This window comes from Bos mutus, chromosome 7 (assembly GCF_027580195.1).
Source record: "Bos mutus isolate GX-2022 chromosome 7, NWIPB_WYAK_1.1, whole genome shotgun sequence".
Lineage (NCBI taxonomy): Eukaryota > Metazoa > Chordata > Mammalia > Artiodactyla > Bovidae > Bos > Bos mutus.
Window position 1 is genome coordinate 14254198 of NC_091623.1, and position 18742 is coordinate 14272939.

General features: G+C 37.9%; 1 protein-coding gene across 6 annotated transcripts in view; it reads left to right on the top strand.

The window, feature by feature from the left end:
- Window positions 1-18742, top strand: part of XRCC4 (X-ray repair cross complementing 4) — a 323318-nt gene that overhangs the window by 32691 nt on the left and 271885 nt on the right. For all 6 annotated transcript variants that reach the window (XM_070373088.1, XM_070373089.1, XM_005903757.3 and 3 more), the window contains exon 3: window positions 10427-10602. In XM_070373088.1, the coding sequence (XP_070229189.1) occupies window positions 10427-10602 (176 nt within the window). The remainder of the gene's footprint in view (window positions 1-10426; window positions 10603-18742) is intronic.

The window sequence follows — 18742 nt, forward strand, 5'->3', positions numbered from 1 at the left end:
CTTATCTTTCAGAGGAAGGGCAGACAGAATGGAAGCCACAACCACAGAAAACTGATAAAACTGATCACATAAACCACAGTCTTGTCTAACTCATTGAAACTATGAGCCATGCCATTTAGGAACATCCAAGACAGACAGGGCATGGTGGAGAGTTCTGACAAAACGTGGTGCTCTGGAAAAGGGAATGGCAAACCACTTCAGCATTCTTGCTTTGAGAATCCCATGAACAAAAGCAAAAAGATATGACACCAAAAGATGAACTCCCCAGGTCGATAGGTGCCCAATATGCTACTGGAGAAGAATGGAGAAAAAACTCCAGAAATAATGAAGGGATGGAGCCAAAGCAAAAACAACACCCAGTCGTGGATGTGACTGGTGATGGAAGTAAAGTATGATGCTGTAAAGAACAATATTGCATAGAAACCTGGAATGTTAGGTCTAAGAAAGTAAATTACAAGTGGTCAAACAGGAAATGGCAAGAGTGAACGTTGACATTTTAGGAATCAGTGAAATAAAATTGAACGGGTGAATTTAACTCAGATGACCATTATACCTACTACTGTGGGCCGGAATCCCTTAGAAGAAATGGAGTAGCCCTCATAGTCAATAAAAGAGTCTGAAATGCAGTACTTGGGTGCAATCTCAAAAATGAAAGAATGATCTGTTTGTTTCCAAGGCAAACCATTCAGTAACACAGTAATCCAAGTCTATTCTCAACCAGTAAAGCTGAAGAAGCTGAAGTTGAACAGTTCTATGAAGACCTACAAGACCTTCTAGAACTAACATCTGAAAAAGATATCCTTTTCTTTATAGGGGGCTGGCATGCAAAAGTAGGAAGTCAAGAGATACCTGGAGTAACAGGCAAAGTTGGCCTTGGAGTACAGAATGAAGCAGGACAAAGGCTAACAGAGTTTTGCCAAGAGAACACACTGGTCATATCAAACATCCTCTTCCAACAATACAAGAGAAGACTCTACACATGGACATCACCAGACGGTCAATACCAAAATCAGCTTGTTTATGTTCTTTGCAGCCAAAGATGGAGAAGCTCTATACAGTCAGGAAAAACAAGACTGGGAGCTGACTGTGCCTCAGATCATGAACTCCTTATTGCCAGATTTAGACTTAAATTTCCCCACTTAAGAAAGTGGGGAAAACCATTAGACCATTCAGGTATGACCTAAATCAAATCCCTTTTGACTGTACAGTGGAAATGACATATAGATTCAAGGGATTAGATCTGATAGAGAACCTGAAGAAATATGGATGGAGGTTCATGACATTGTACAGGAGGCAGTGATCAAGACCATCCCCAAGAAGAAGAAATGCACAAAGGCAAAAGGGTTGTCTGAGGAGGCCTTACAAATAGCTGTGAAAAGAAGAGAAGTGAAAGCAAAAGGAGAAAAGGAAAGATATACCTATTTGAATGCAGAGTTCCAAAGAATAGCAAGGAGAGATAAGAAAGCCTTCTTCAGTGATCAGTGCAAAGAAATAGAGGAAGACAACAGAATGGGAAAGACTAGAGATCTCTTTAAGAAAATTAGAGATACCAAGGGAACATTTTGTGCAAAGATGGGCACAGTAAAGGACAGAAATGGTATGAACCTAACAGAAGCAGAAGATATTAAGAAGAACTATACACAAAAGATCTTCATGACCCAGATAGCCACGATGGTGTGATAACTCACCTAGAGCCAGACATCCTAGAATGTGAAGTCAAGTGGGCCTTAGGAAGCATTACTATGAGCAAAACTAGTGAAAGTGATGGAATACCAGTTGAGTTATTTCAAATCCTAAAAGATGATGCTGTGAAAGTGCTGCACTCAATATGCCAGCAAATTTGGAAAACTCAGCAGTGGCCACAGGACTGGAAAAAGTCAGTTTTCATTCCAATTCCAAAGACAGACAATGCCAAAGGATGTTCAAACTACTTCTCAATTGTACTCATCTCACACGCTAGCAAAGTAATGCTCAAAATTCTTCAAGCCAGGCTTCAATACTACATGAACCGTGAACTTCCAGATGATCAAGCTGAATTTTGAGAAGGCAGAGGAGCCACAGATCAAATTGCCAACATCGGTTGGATCATTGGAAAAGCAAGAGATTTTCAGAAAAACATGTACTTCTGTTTTATTTTCCACACCAAAGCCTTTGACTATGTGGATCACAACAAACTGTGGGAAATTCTTAAAGAGATGAGAATAGCAGTGCACGAAAGTGCTGCACTCAATACGCCTGCAACTTTGGAAAACTCAGCAGTGGCCACAGGACTGGAAAAGGTCAGTTTTCATTCCAATCCCAAAGAAAGGCAATGCCAAAGAATGCTCAAACTACAGCACGATTGCACTCATCTCACACGCTAGTAAAGTAATGCTCAAAATTCTCCAAGCCAGGCATCAGGAATATGTGAACCATGAACTTCCTGATGTTCACGCTGGTTTTAGAAAAGGCAGAGGAACCAGAGATCAAATTGCCAACATCCGCTGGATCATGGAAAAAGCAAGAGAGTTCCAGAAAAACATCTATTTCTGCTTTATTGACTATGCCAAAGCCTTTGACTGTGTGGATCACAATAAACTGGAAAATTCTTCAAGAGATGGGAATACCAGACCACCTGATCTGCCTTTTGAGAAATCTGTATGCAGGTCAGGAAGCAACAGTTAGAATTGGACATGGAACAGTAGACTGGTTCCAAATAGGAAAAGGAGTAGGTCAAGGCTGTATATTGTCACCCTGCTTATTTAACTGATATGCAGAGTACATCATGAGAAACGCTGGACTGGAAGAAGCACAAGCTGGAATCCAGATTGCCGGAAGAAATATCAATAACCTCAGATATGCAGATGACACCACCCTTATGGCAGAAAGTAAAGAGAAACTAAAAAAGCCTCTTGATGAAAGTGAAAGTGGAGAGTGAAGAAGTTGGCTTAAAGCTCAACATTCAGAAAACAAAGATCATGACATCTGGTCCCATCACTTCATGGCAAATAGATGGGGAAACAGTGGAAACAGTGAGAGACTTTATTTTTGGGCTCCAAAATCACTGCAGATGGTGACTGCAGCCATGAAATTAAAAGACGCTTACTCCTTGGAAGGAAAGTTACGACCAACCTAGAGAGCATATTCAAAAGCAGAGACATTACTTTGCCAGCAAAGGTTCGTCTAGTCAAGGCTATGTGGTCATGTATGGATGTGAGAGTTGGACTGTGAAGAAGGCTGAGCGCCGAAGAATTGATGCTTTGGAACTGTGGTGTTGGAGAAGACTCTTGAGAGTCCCTTGGACTGTAAGGAGATCCAACCAGTCCATTCTGAAGGAGATCAGCCCTGGGATTTCTTTGGAAGGAATGATGCTAAAGCTGAAATTCCAGTACTTTGGCCACCTCATGTGAAGAGTTGACTCATTGGAAAAGACTCTGATGCTGGGAGGGATTGAGGGCAGGAGGAGAAGGGGACGACAGAGGATGAGTTGGCTGGATGGCATCACTGACTTGATGGACATGAGTCTGGTTGAACTCTGGGAGTTGGTGATGGACAGGGAGGCCTGGCGTGCTGCGTTTCATGGGGTCGTAAAGAGTTGGACACGACTGGGCAACTGAACTGAACTGAACTATCTGCTTCCTGAGTAATCTGTGTACAGGTCAAGAAGCAACAGTTAGAACTGGACATGGAACAATAGACTGGTTCCAAATTGGGAAAGGTTACGTCAAGGCTGTATATTGTCACCCTGCTTATTTAACTTATATGCAGAGTACATCATGCTAACTTGCTGGGCTGGATGAAGCACAAGCTGGAATCAAGATTGATGGGAGAAATACCAATAACCTCAGATATGCAGATGACACCACTGTTATGGCAGAAAGCAAGAAGAACCAAAGAGTAAAGAGTCTCTTGATGAAAGTAAAAGAGGAGAGTGAAAAAGTTGGCTTAAAACTCAACATTCGGAGAAGGCAATGGCAACCCACTCCAGTGTTCTTGCCTAGAGAATCCCGGGGACGGGGGAGCCTGGTGGGCTGCTGTCTCTGGGGTTGCACAGTCAGACACAACTGAAGCGACTTGGCAGTGGCAACCTGTATTTCTAGGGTCATCCCCATGCAGAATCATTGTGCAATTAGCTCACTTATTCACCCCGAATCTCTGAATAGAATTGCTATTAATGCCTTTTATACAATTTGAATTGAAGATTAATGATGGTCTTCCATGCTCATGTTTTTCTTTCACTGGCTTTCATGTTTCCTTTTATTTCTTTTCCCTCCAGCTGAACAAAACACTTTCAGGAAGAAAAATCTTTTTTCAAGGTTACCCTGTGTCTGTGGAAACATTGTTTTCTCTCTTTTTAAAGCTTTTAAACAATTGTCACCTTGACAACTATATTATCTATTTGGATTTTATTGAACAATATTTTCTTATAACTCTGCTAATAGACATTAAAAAAAAACAACTCAACATTCAGAAAATAAGATCATGGCATCTGGTCCCATCACTTCATGGCAAATAGATTGTTAAGATTTTGGCTTCCTGTACTGAACAAGCTTTCAAACAGAAAATTTTACAATGCACTGGAAGATGGCCATTTGTTTACAAAGATGTTGAAGTTTTCAGTTTCTCAAATGTTTAATACCCTTTATTGTTCACTTTTATTTTCTTGAGTGAATTTTAATTATAAAATATGTAACTAAGTAGCATAACATTGTTTCCATGTTTAGTTAAAGCTTACACATAAATGTAATTTGGTTTGGCACTTTACAGATAGACAATAAGATGATTAAGAACATTGAAACAATTAAATAATTGAAACATGAAAATGAATTTCCTTCCTATACCTCATCCTGTTTTTTGTACAATTTTTTGATTTCTGCAACCTTCAATTTGGGTAATTTTTTTTTCTCTTTTCATTTGAGTGAAATTAAAAGGATGTGGGGTTTCTTTTAATCTCCCACACACTAAACTCCGTGATTTCTTTTCCATTAGCAATGTTTTATCTAATGAATGTTTGGGGTCTAATTATCATGTGGTCTATCATCACTTGAACATTATAGAAGTTTATATCACAGGGTTAAATCACAAAGTGGGTTAATGATCGATAACTGTTATTTGACTTTCATAAGAATTAGTCAGCAGTAAAAAACTTATATCACTCATCTTGGAGTAAAATTCACTGAAGAATGAACTAAACTTTATTAATGACTTTATTATCAAATAATTATATCTGCTTATATTTGTTATAAACACTGATATATTTGGTGACCTCTATGGAAATTATGTTACAGAGCTCAGTATAAAAAGGATTTTTAATGAATGAAGAGTAGTGAAGTGGGTCCATGATGTGATGACTTATTAAGTCTGTATCTTCTCAGCTCTGACACAAACTTAGAATATATAGTCCTTCAGTTCATTCTACATTAGAATCCAAAGTAAAGAACCCTCTTTCCTTATTTTCATCTTCACCTACGTACAGATATTGTTGAAGTGATTCTTTCTTTTATCCTACCTGCCTGAAAACAATTCCTTATTTTTTGTTGGCCTGCTCACTTTCTTGCCATATTACGTCGTTCATCTGTATCCTTACTGAATTTTATTATTTCCATGGCTTTTATCCCCAGTCGCTGAAGTTTTTAAAAGGAGCATTGAGTGCTTACAGCTGTGCTTCCTCCAACACAAAATTCAAAACTGGTGACCCAATTGTTTTTCTAGGATTGAAGTTCTAAATAGGCAGTCAGAATTTCACATGGACTATTACAGGAAATGTTCAAGTAAATTTTTTTTCTTAAACTGGTACCTTGTTTTAAAAACATGTTTTTTAAAGGAGACGTGCAGATATAAATAATTTTCTTTCATATGTTTTCTTCTTCTCAGGAAATATTTCATAACACTAACCAATGCAGGATTCATAGATGGAGTAACATATGGGCGTAGCTAAGATAGTATCTAAAAGGATATCTGAAAAGATATCTAAGATGTCAGCACTTGAATCAAGGCTCCATAAGGCTGGCATTTTTCTCTGTCTAATGGTTGTTATCCCTGGTGCCTAGAATAGTGCCTGGCACATAATAGATGCTCATTAAGCAGTTTCAGAATTTACTTGTTTACTTGCTAAGTTGTATCCCACTCTTTGTGACCCTATGAATTGTAGCCTGCCAGGCGCCTCTAACCCTGGGATTTTCCAGGCAAGAACACTGGAGTGGGTTGCCATTTCTTTCTCCAGGAAATCGTCCCAACCGAGGGATTGAACCTTTGTCTCCTGCGTCTCCTACAATGCAGGCGGGTTCAATAAATGGACTGAATCAATATATTCCATTAAATGTTTTCAGGAAACTATCTTTTGATTGTAATGAAATTTAAAGTACTTTTTATTAGATGGTGTATCAGTAGACATACTTTATTATATTTTAATTTAATTTTTGTTTTATATTGGAATATAGTTGATTTGCAGTGTTATATTAGTTTCAGTTATACAGAAAAGTGATTGTTATGCATATACATATATACATTTTTTTTTCAGATTCTTTTCCCATGTAGGTTATTACAGGATATTGAGTAGAGTTCCAAGTATTATACAGTAGAGCCTTGTTGGTTGGTTAGCTATTTTATATGTAGTAGTGTGTATATGTCAGAGAAGGCAATGACACCTCACTCCAGTACTCTTGCCTGGAAAATCCCATGGATGGAGGAGCCTGGTAGGCTGCAGTCCATGGGGTCGCTAAGAGTCGGACACGACTGAGTGACTTCACTTTCACTTTTCACTTTCATGCATTGGAGAAGGAAATGGCAACCCACTCCAGTGTTCTTGCCTGGAGGATCCCAGGGTCAGGGGAGCCTGGTGGGCTGCTGTCTTTGGGGTCACAGAGAGTCGAACACGACTGAAGTGACTTAGGAGCAGCAGCAGTATGTATATGTTAATCTCAAACTCCTATTTTATCCCTCTCCCATTCCCCACCTTTCCTGTTTGGTAACTATAAATCTGTTTTTGAAGTCTGTTGAGTCTCTTTTTGTTTTCTAAATATGTTCATTTTATCTTTTTGTGTGTGTGTTTGTGTTTTCTTAAGTTTTTCTATAGTTACAGTCAAGATAGTTTCTATAGATTATTTTCTATTTCTCTGTGAAATATCAATAATATCTTTCTGTAGGTACTTATACTTTTCAAAGCAATCCAAACAGAAAATATGAAATTATTCCTCAGATAAAAAGCATTTGTCTTCTTATATGTTTTTTCAGAAGAGCTAAAAGAGTATTTGAAAAATCAATAGATTTGATATTGGTGATCTTAAATGTGCAATGCTTTAGAGGGAGAAAAAAATATGTCGAAGTATTTAGAAGCTGTAAAATTCCACAAGAATATTTTTATTCTTACCTTTTTTCAGAGACTGCATTTAAACTTAGATTTCAATATCAGAACTTATCAAAAACTCATTATAAAAGATACATGGATGCATTCCCAGACTCTCTTCCTCATTGCCCATCATGGGGCTTCTAGACAGTTGATGGCACATGGACCAAAGTTATGGAAAGCTGCTATATTTTAAAGGATTCTTTAATCAAGATTTTATTGTTTTTATACTATTTCATACTAATGTGTTAATTTTTAATATTATGGGAGTAAATAGTTTATCTAATGTCCCATATCTGTTTCACCTCAAACCAGAACAACCAGAGAGATATAAGTATGAATCCCAGTTTTATCACTTACCTTCTTCATGGTCCTTGACCATTACCTGATCTCTCTTGAGTTTTACTTTTATCATTTGTAAAATGAGAATATCTGTCTTTCATTGTTGTAAGGAATAAAATAGATAAAGTAAAAGTTGCTCAGTCGTGTCTGACTGTTTCAGCCCCGTGGACTCTTCAGTCCATGGAATTCTCCAGGCCAGACTACTGGAGTGGATAGCCTTTCCCTTCTCCGGGGGATCTTCCCAACCCAGTGATCGAACCCAGGTCTCCTGCATTGCAGGTGGATTCTTTACCAGCTGAGCCACCAGGGAAGCCCCAAAATAGATAAATGTAACCTTAAAAAAAAAAAAACACTGTAGAACTATATGGGACTTTCATCATTGTGATCTCGAGTTGACATGGGAACCCAACCACGCATACATTCCAAATAAATATTAGATTAAATATTGTAATTTTAAAAGGCAATAAACAGACACATCACAGTCTTTAGAAAGAGAATCCCCAGGTGTCAAGTGTGAAGACATATCTGAAAACCAAAAGAGTTAATGAGAGCTAAAGAACTAAGCTCATGGACTTCTGAATAGATACGCATCTAATGACTGTGGTTGTAATACCTGAGAGGAAGGGCTTGTTGAGACTGCAGGCCTTTTAGGAATTGGAGCTGAACTGTAAAGATAAAGTAACCTGGAATTGATCCTATTAATAAAATCTTTAAGCAACAAATAACAAACAAAAAACTACCCTGGCTTAGAGATGTAGCATAGACTCAGAGTAGTCAATAAGGGCTCATTAGCTCATTTAATTGTAATGAGTAAATTAAAAGTCCTAGCAGAAATCAGAATCCTGTCTGTGTTATGTATGTGTGAGGGGTGGTGGGCTTAAATTTGAACTCTCTAAAATTTGCCACAAGTGTAAAAACTGAGTGAAGAAATTAACTTCCAAAACTGATGCAGAACTGGTGAAACCTGTAAGGACTCCAGGAAAGACCAACCAGCAACCTTTGTTTATGGCTACCTCTGTTTGCCAGATCACTTGATACTTTGGCTTAGGAGAGCCATGTTCAGACTTCACAAAGCACAGAAGCTAAAAAAAAAAGGAGAATGAGAATGTATCAGCAGCTAGAAGAAACGGAATTAATACTTTAGGAACCATGCATAGAAACTGATCTGAATGAAATGTAAAATGTCATATATATATCAGATCAGATCAGATCGGTTGCTGAGTTGTGTCCGACTCTTTGCGACCCCATGAATCGCAGCACGTCAGGCCTCCCTGTCCATCACCAACTCCCGGAGTTCACTGAAACTCACGTCCATCGAGTCAGTGATGCCATCCAGCCATCTCATCCTCTGTCATCCCCTTCTCCTCCTGCCCCCAATCCCTCCCAGCATCAGAGTCTTTCCCAATGAGTCAAGTCTTCGCGTGAGGTGGCCAAAGTACTGGAGTTTCAGCTTCAGCATCATTCCTTCCAAAGAAATCCTAGGGCTGATCTCCTTTAGAATGGACTGGTTGGATCTCCTTGCAGTCCAATATATGTTCAAATATTGAAAAGAAGGCCAGAACAGGATTTTATGAAAAAGAAAAAATGATCTGAAATTTGGACATATAATCGTTGAAGTAAAAATCACTATGGATGAGTAAAACATCAGCTTTAAATATACCTAAATGAGATAATTGATAGCCAGATATGTAATATAATGTATGCCATAGAGGAGTCAATAAATATTAATTCCCTTCCCTTTCTTTCCTCTAAGTGGTAAGACTCTCTTCATCTACTGTTTTTATTGTTGGGACATAATGAGATGAGAATGAACTCCATTTTTACTTTACTTTGACTCTACCTGTATTCAAAAGCAGAGACATTACTTTGCCAACAAAGGTCTGTCTAGTCAAGGCTTTGGTTTTTCCTGTGGTCATGTATGGATGTGAGAGTTGGACTGTGAAGAAAGCTGAGCACTGAAGAATGGATGCTTTTGAACTGTGGTGTTAGAGAAGACTCTTGAGAGTCCCTTGGACTGCAAGGAGATCCAACCAGTCCATTCTGAAGGAGATCAGCCCTGGGATTTCTTTGGAAGGAATGATGCTGAAGCTGAAACTCCAGTACTTTGGCCACCTCACGCGAAGACTTGACTCATTGGAAAAGACTCTGATGCTGGGAGGGATTGAGGGCAGGAGGAGAAGGGGACGACAGAGGATGAGATGGCTGGATGGCATCTCTGACTCGATGGACGTGAGTCTCAGTGAACTCCGGGAGTTGGTGATGGACAGGGAGGCCTGGCATGCTGCGATTCATGGGGTCGCAAAGAGTCGGACACGACTGAGCGACTGAACTGAAGTGAACGGATGTGAGTGAGAAATAGACTATAGACTATTTAATCTCTTTAATAATTGAGTCAAGGAAGAAGGATGTTTTAAAATACTGAGTTTATTAATCATTATAGAAAATGCTTTCTTCTGCTATGACCTTGGAGCAGGTACACAAGATGGTTGTTTCTGTGGTAATTTATAATCTATGTATTTCATCTGAGGACAGAGAAAGAATGCAAGGAGTCTAATGAGATTTGAGAGTAAATGTATTTATCAAAAATTGCTAGTTCAGTTAAGAGGTATAATTTGACTTAAAAATGTATGGTGTGGGCATTGATTTTTTTTTTGTTTAAATTTCTGTTGCTTAATAATAAATTAGCAACAGGTAAATATATCTTTTCTTATGTTTAGAAGTTTATTTTCAAATCAGACTTTTTATTACTCTTTCTCACAGTTTGTGAATCAGACATTTCCCAAGAAGCTGATGACATGGCAATGGAAAAAGAGAAATATGTTGATGAACTGAGAAAAGCATTGGTGTCAGGAGCAGGACCAACTGACACATACAAGTTTAATTTTTCTAAAGAGTCTCATTACTTCTCCTTTGAGAAAAACTTGAAAGATGTTTCAGTAAGTAAATCTTTCCATAATGTTATAAGTGGTAAAATGTCAGAGAGTACTTATGGAGAAATTATTTAAGTAACTAGCATATTATTCCCAAAACACCTCAGAAACAAAAGTTTGAAAAGTACTTGGAAAAATGCTTCAAAGTTAGTCATTAAATGCTTTACATTCATGAATTGTGAAAAATAATTATTGTAAAGTATATTTCATTTTTAGTGTTTTAAAACTAAGTTGTATTAAGATAATTACATGAATGAGAAGTTTTGAAAAATGGCGTCAGACGTTTTAGCTCATGAGACAGGCTTATTGAAATGAATTTGGGGAAATACTGATTTTAGAGAAAGAAAATAATATATTTTTCTTTGAATATTTAAAATTATGACCTGTTTTCTTCTTTATTAAAATGTACTTGCAATTACAAAATGATATAGTTAGGTGGAGTAAGATATATGTTTATAAATTAAGGTATTTTATTTACATTTTCAAAATTAGAAGTATTAAAATAGAAGGAAATAACTTTCAACCCAACCTTTTCAAAAGCTTGCAAGCTGTACAGACAAGGAATCTGCTATTTGTTCTGTTTGGTTTATACATCAGTTCAAATGAAAGTTTATTTATGAGAAGTGTACTACTTACTGTTTGTATATCTTAATTCATTTTAGTATAACTAGAGGTTGAATTATTTGTTTTTTTGTCAGTCGTTTATCAATCAGATATTAGATCTATAGTAGAAGAAAAAGAGCGACATCTTTACTACATTAATTTTAAAGACAGTTATTGACAGTTTGTACTGGAACTAAGCTGAGTTTAAAAAATTCTTTTTAAAAAACTCTTTAATTCAGAATGATTAAAGGGATTTCACCAATTAGAGAAACATTTGAAGCAACAGATGGAATCATTACTTTGAAATACATATTATCCTATATAGAATAATGCAGAGAGCCTGGCTTTAGTAATTATTTCTATTTAGAAAATATATACTTATTGTACTTAACTGCCAATTTATGTAAATTTCAATATGTTGAGGTCCTTAAAAATGATAGTTTAAAATAGGGTAAGTAATGTTTGAAATGTCTAGTAAAATTTCATTATTTGTCACAAAATGTTCTTTCCTGTGGCTTAAATACAATCAAGTGATGTTATATACTATAGGACTGCTGACTGTTTCTTCTAATATTTTGAAGCAGATCATTGTCAAATTGGGAGTAATGCCTTTTCCCATTAGAAAAACATTTGTATGTAATGATTAACATTATTTCATGCAGTTTCTGGTTTTCAACTGTTTTGTGTACACTAATGCATAACAAATTAAGAGTGTGAGAAGTACCTTTTGGTACTTGAAAGGGTTTTAGTATCTTTGACATGATGAAAAGGAAGATTTGGTCCGTTGGGCATGGATGGAGTATTTGTCGTGCTTGGCGATACATCTGATCTTGGTGCCTATGTGAAGAAAGTCATCGTGACTTAAGTCCTGTACAACTGGCTTAGCATGTGTCAGACTCAAAAACTGTGACAATAATCCTGAAAGACAGTTTGTGTACTACCCCCAAATTAATCAACTTTATCAGAGCCAAAGCCTTGAAACACTAACTTTTCAACAGGTTTTCTTAAAAAAGTAGAAACAGAGTAAGAAATTCTTAGTAATGCAGAAGAGTGTAGGTTGCCGAATGCTCATGCTCTGAAGCACTATGGTGCAGCTTAGATAGCTGCTGCTGCTGCTAAGTCGCTTCAGTCCTCTCCAACTCTGTGCGATCCCATAGATGGCAGCCCACCAGGCTCCTCCATCCATGGGATTTTCCGGGCAAGAGGACTGGAGTGGGTTGCCCTACCTCATTATTTATTAATTTGCCTATGAGAAAAAAAAAAAAAAAAAAAGGCTACTCCTCAGAACAGTTTGACGAGGAGGAGTTTTTGACTTGACTTACTTGAGAGATATTTTTGGATATGTCTGAATGAGGTAAAACTTTCAGTATGAGGTTCTGCAGTCAGCTTCATGGATGCGGATGAAAATCACAAGTTTATTTGGCCAAACTCCCATGGGAATCTTGTTGTACTCTAGGATGTGCTTCTGTGGATTGAATTTCAGAGTGACAGTATCTTGTAAATTCATTTGGTGTCAAAAATATGCAGATGATTGGAAACATGGCAGAATACTTTTTAAAGCTGATTTTGCTTTAGATGACCTAAATATGTAAAAGGTATTTGCAGTCCTTTCCTTGATGACACAGACATCTGATTGTTGCCAAAAATAACCTCCTATACTTACAAGATAAGAATGAACATAGATTCAACCCAAAACCTTATAGTGAATTCTGTTGTTGACATCAGGTTACTCTCCCAAAGAATATTCCATGAGTTCTAAGTACATTTGCTACCAGTTTCATACCTAGTAGAGTCAGGATTTGGCGGCATTTGTTGCCATAAATTCAACAAATGGAGCTGTGGCTGCGCGGGCGCTGGAGGACCTAGAGGAGCTATCCAATGTTCACGGTCAGGAAGGGCTGTGGTGAGGAGATACCCCTCCTCCAAGGTAAGGAGCAGTGGCTGCACTTTGCTGGAGCAGCTGTGAAGAGATACCCCACGCCCAAGGTAAGGGAAACCCAAGTAAGACGGTAGGTGTTGCAAGAGGGCATCAGAGGGCAGACAGACTGAAACCATACTCACAGAAAACTAGTCAATCTAATCACACTAGGACCACAGCCTTGTCTAACTCAATGAAACTAAGCCATGCCTGTGTGGCAACCCAAGATGGGAGGGTCATGGTGGAGAGATCTGACAGAATGTGGTCCACTGGAGAAGGGAATGGCAAACCACTTCAGTATTCTTGCCTTGAGAACCCCATGAAGAGTATGAAAAGGCAAAATGATAGGATACTGAAAGAGGAACTCCCCAGGTCAGTAGTGCCCAATATGCTACTGGAGATCGGTGGAGAAATGACTCCAGAAAGAATGAAGGGATGGAGCCAAAGCAAAAAGAATACCCAGCTGTGGATGTGATTGGTGATAGAAGCAAGGTCTGATGCTGTAAAGAGCAATATTGCGTAAGAACCTGGAATGTCAGGTCCATGAATTAAGGCAAATTGGAAGTGGTCAAACAGGAGATGGCAAGAGTGAACGTCGACATTCTAGGAATCAGCGAACTGAAATGGACTGGAATGGGTGAATTTAACTCAGATGACCATTATATCTACTACTGCAGGCAGGAATCCCTCAGGAGAAATGGAGTAGCCATCATAGTCAACAAAAGAGTCCGAAATGCAGTACTTGGATGCAATCTCAAAGACGACAGAATGATCTCTGTTCATTTCCAAGGCAAACCATTCAATATCACAGTAATCCAAGTCTATGCCCCAACCAGTAACGCTGAAGAAGCTGAAATTGAATGGTTCTATGAAGACCTACAAGACCTTTTAGAACTAACACCCAAAAAAGATGTCCTTTTCATTATAGGGAACTGGAATGCAAAAGCAGGAAGTCAAGAAACACCTGGAGTAACAGGCAAATTTGGCCTTGGAATATGGAATGCAGGGCAAAGACTAATAGAGTTTCGCCAAGAAAATGTGATGGTCATAACAAACACCCTCTTCCAACAACACAAGAGAAGACTCTATACATGGACATCACCAGATGGTCAACACAGAAATCAGATAGATTATATTCTTTGCAGCCAAAGATGGAGAAGCTGTATACAGTCAGCAAAAACAAGACCAGGAGCTGACTGTGGCTCAGACCATAAACTCCTTATTGCCAAATTCAGACTTAAATTGAAGAAACTGGAGAAAACCACTAGACCATTCAGGTATGACCTAAATCAAATCCCTTATGATTATACAGTGGAAGTGAAAATAGATTTAAGGGCCTAGATCTGATAGATAGAGTGCCTGATGAACTATGGAATGAGGTTCATGACATTGTACAGGAGACAGGGAGCAAGACCACCCTGAGGAAAAGAAATGCGAAAAAGCAAAATGGCTGTCTGGGGAGGCCTTACAAATAGCTGTGAAAAGAAGAGGAGAGAAAGGCAACGGAGAAAAGGAAAGATAAGCATCTGAATGCAGAGTTCTAAAGAATAGCAAAAAGAGATAAGAAAGCCTTCTTCAGCAATCAATGCAAAGAAATAGAGGAAAACAACAGAATGGGAAAGACTAGAGATCTCTTCAAGAATATTAGAGATACCAAGGGAACATTTCATGCAAAGATGGGCCCGATAAAGGACAGAAATGGTATGGACCTAACAGAAGCAGAAGATATTAAGAAGAGGTGGCAAAAATACACAGAAGAACTGTACAAAAAAGATCTTCATGACCCAGATAATCACAATGGTGTGATCACTCACCTAGAGCCAGACATCTTGGAATGTGAAGTCAAGTAGGCCTTAGAAAGCATCACTACGAACAAAGGTAGTGGAGGTGATGGAATTCCAGTTGAGCTATTTCAAATCCTGAAAGATGATGCTGTGAAAGTGCTGCACTCAATATGCCAGCAAATTTGGAAAACTCAGTAGTGGCCACAGGATTGGAAAGGGTCAGTTTTCACTCCAATCCCAAAGAAAGGCAAAGCCAAAGAATGCTCAAACTACCGCACAATTGCACTCATCTCACATGCTAGTAAATAATGCTCAAAATTCTCCAAGCCAGGCTTCAGCAATATGTGAACCGTGAACTTCCTGATGTTCAAGCTGGTTTTAGAAAAGGCAGAGGAACCAGAGATCAAATTGCCAACATCCACTGGATGATCAAAAAAGCAAGAGAGTTCCAGAAAAACATCTGTTTCTGCTTTATTGACTATGCCAAAGCCTTTGACTGTGTGGATCACAATAAACTGTGGAAAATTCTTCAAGAGATGGGAATACCAGACCACCTGATCTGCCTTTTGAGAAATCTGTATGCAGGTCAGGAAGCAACGGTTAGAACTAGACATGGAACAACAGACTGGTTCCAAATAGGAAACGGAGTACGTCAAGGCTGTATATTGTCACCCTGTTTATTCAACTGATGTGCAGAGTACATCATGAGAAACGCTGGCCTGGAAGAAGCACAAGCTGGAATCAAGATTGCCAGGAGAAATATCAATAACCTCAGATATGCAGATGATACCACCCTTATGGCAGAAAATGAAGAGGAACTAAAAAGCCTCTTGATGAAAGTGAAGGTGGAGAGTGAAAAAGTTGGCTTAAAGCTCAACATTCAGAAAACGAAGATCATGGCATCTGGTCCCATCACTTCATGGGAAATAGGTGGGGAAACAGTGGAAACTGTGTCAGACTTTTTTTGGGGGGGGCTCCAAAATCACTGTGGATGGTAACTGCAGTCATGAAATTAAAAGATGCTTACTCCTTGGCAGGAAAGTTATGACCAACCTAGATAGCATATTCAAAAGCAGAGACATTACTTTACCAACAAAGGTTCATCTAGTCAAGGCTATGGTTTTTCCTGTGGTCATGTATGGATGTGAGAGTTGGACTGTGAAGAAGGCTGAGCGCCGAAGAATGGATGCTTTGGAACTGTGGTATTGAAGACTCTTGAGAGTCCCTTGGACTGCAAGGAGATCCAACCAGTCCATTCTGAAGGAGATCAGCCCTGGGATTTCTTTGGAAGGAATGATGCTAAAGCTGAAATTCCAGTACTTTGGCTACCTCATGAGAAGAGTTGACTCATTGGAAAAGACTCTGATGTTGAGAGGGATTGAGGGCAGGAGGAGAAGGGGACGACAGAGGATGAGATGGCTGGATGGCATCACTGACTCGATGGACGTGAGTCTCAGTGAACTCCGGGAGTTGGTGATGGACAGGGAGGCCTGGTGTGCTGTGTTTCATGGGGTCGCAAAGTTAGACACGACTGAGCAAGTGAACTGAACTGAAGTGTTGCCATAAATTCAGGAAGTTTTATATGTGTAATTCTGTTTTGGAGATCACTGCATAATTTGAACATTTTGAGTATTCAAGTCACATAAGACTTTTTTGAATTTATCTTTGTGTCAAATTTTCTTTGTTTTTCTATTTTTAAAAAGGAAGTAACTACTAGTTTTTATATTAAAGAAGAACTGGTTCTTTTTGAAATATTGCCTTGTGTTTTATCAGTGAAACAATTGTCAATTTCCAAACCAATGAAATATTTAGTATGTATAATGTGTAAGTTGATGTTTATATACAGTTTTCTGGGAAGGAATGGGTCCATTATTTTTACAAGGTTGCTTTGCTCTTATTGACTTTTCCTTACATATGACGTGGATTTTTAATTTTAGCTTAATTCTCATTGGGATAAATGTTGTACGGCCAGTTGAATGCTTTTTTTCTATACAGTGCCAACTTCTGGGACTCTCCCTACCCCATTACCAGGACACTTCAGTTGGCTGTAGATTGTTCTGGATGAAACATAATCTAGTACAAGCATTCAGAATTCATTATCTCTTACTATAAGTACTGTTGCCCACTCAGGAGATTATTCATGTACTTCGTGTCATTGTTTTCCCTCTGCTTTTCCCAGTTCATACTGATTTTGCAATATATACTTTATCATGAAAATACTGCATCTTAATTAAAAATATCTTCTTTTTTCTATTTCATAATTTGTTCCTTCAGAAAATGTTTTCATTCATGAGCCATTTAGAAAAAGACCTTATTTGTCTTATTTGATAAGAATAACCTTGGTCTCATGATTTAGATTGTTTATATATCTTTTTTCTCAACTATAAAATTTTGAGGTGATTTCTTTGATTCATGGCAGGTCATCTATCATACCATAGTTTTATGTTTCTAAAAATAGTCCTAATAAAGGAAAGCCATGAAATTTGAAGGAACATAAAAAATGATCAACACACACACATTACAAACATAAACATGAAAATTGGCTTTAGGTCTCTTTTAGAAAAGAAGAAAAATCTTAAATTTTGCATATAGAATAAAATTTTGAAATTAAAAAAAAGAACTTAATAAAGTCAATTTGCATTTTCTTTCCCTTTCTCTCCCTTGCCCCCATTATCAGATACTGGCCTTGGATACAGTTAGACTGAAAATTTGATGACTTAAATAGCATGGCAGATTCTTTTCTCTGATGTAATGATCCAAATAGGCAGGTCTGAATTAATATATTAGTTTTATGATGTGGAAGCTCAAGCTTCTGTAAGCATGTTCCTTTTCCCTTTTTACAAAGAAGTTTTTAATCTCATGGTCATGATTATTCTCACCTTTCAGGCAGCAGGAAAGGTGCCTCAAAAGAGAAAGTAAAGCACATGAGCATTTTCTTTATGACCTCCATACTAGTGTTGCATGCACTACTTTAGCTAGCATCCCTTTGTCCAAAACTAAGTCACATGGCTTCACCTAGCTGCAAAGGAATCTGAGAAGTGTGCTCTTCAGCTGTGTCCTATGCCCAGAAGTTTTCATTACTGTGTAAAAAAAGGGAAGGTGGATGTTGAGGGACAGTTAGGAATCTCTGCATGTTAATGTTTAGGAGAGATTGAACTGTCATTCAGTCATTTAGAAGGATTCACTTATTGTTACAGGAGTCTTTCTCTAGTATTTTCATTGCAAATAATGTTTCAGTTGTTTGAAAAATGTTGCAACATACAGTAAGGTATGTATGTACAGTAAAGTTAGTTTGCATCTTCCTATATGTCATAACTTTTCTTTTTTAAGTGGAAAATGCATTCTAAGTTCAACAGACCTCCCTACATTTAACTTACATTTCTCAGGTATATAAAAATGAAGTAAAATAAGTTATCCCAAAGTAGTCGAAGTTGTTTTTTAAAGACAGCAGTCCCAAATCCTGTATTACTGCCATGTGTCCCTGTGGTTTGGAAAACTTTGAAATCAAGTGGATTGGAGCATTTGTTATGGTACTCTGCCAAGGACTTTGTCAAAAATAGTAATGATTTTCAGGTTTGTGGGAGTATGGGTTGCAAATGTGTTGCTTGAATGCCTCAAAAAGAAATTGTAGTATTATTTCCATGATAAAAGTATTTGTATACATCTGCCATTTTTTTTTATTAAACACTTTATAATTCTTGACCTTTTGAAATGTGGGAGCTAAATTAGTTATGTAAGTGGTGCAGAAATCCTGTTCAAAGTATATGTTTTGTAGTTAAACCATACAAAAGACTTCAAATTATTAGTTACACAGTTTTGTCTTTGAGAATTTATTCTCTTT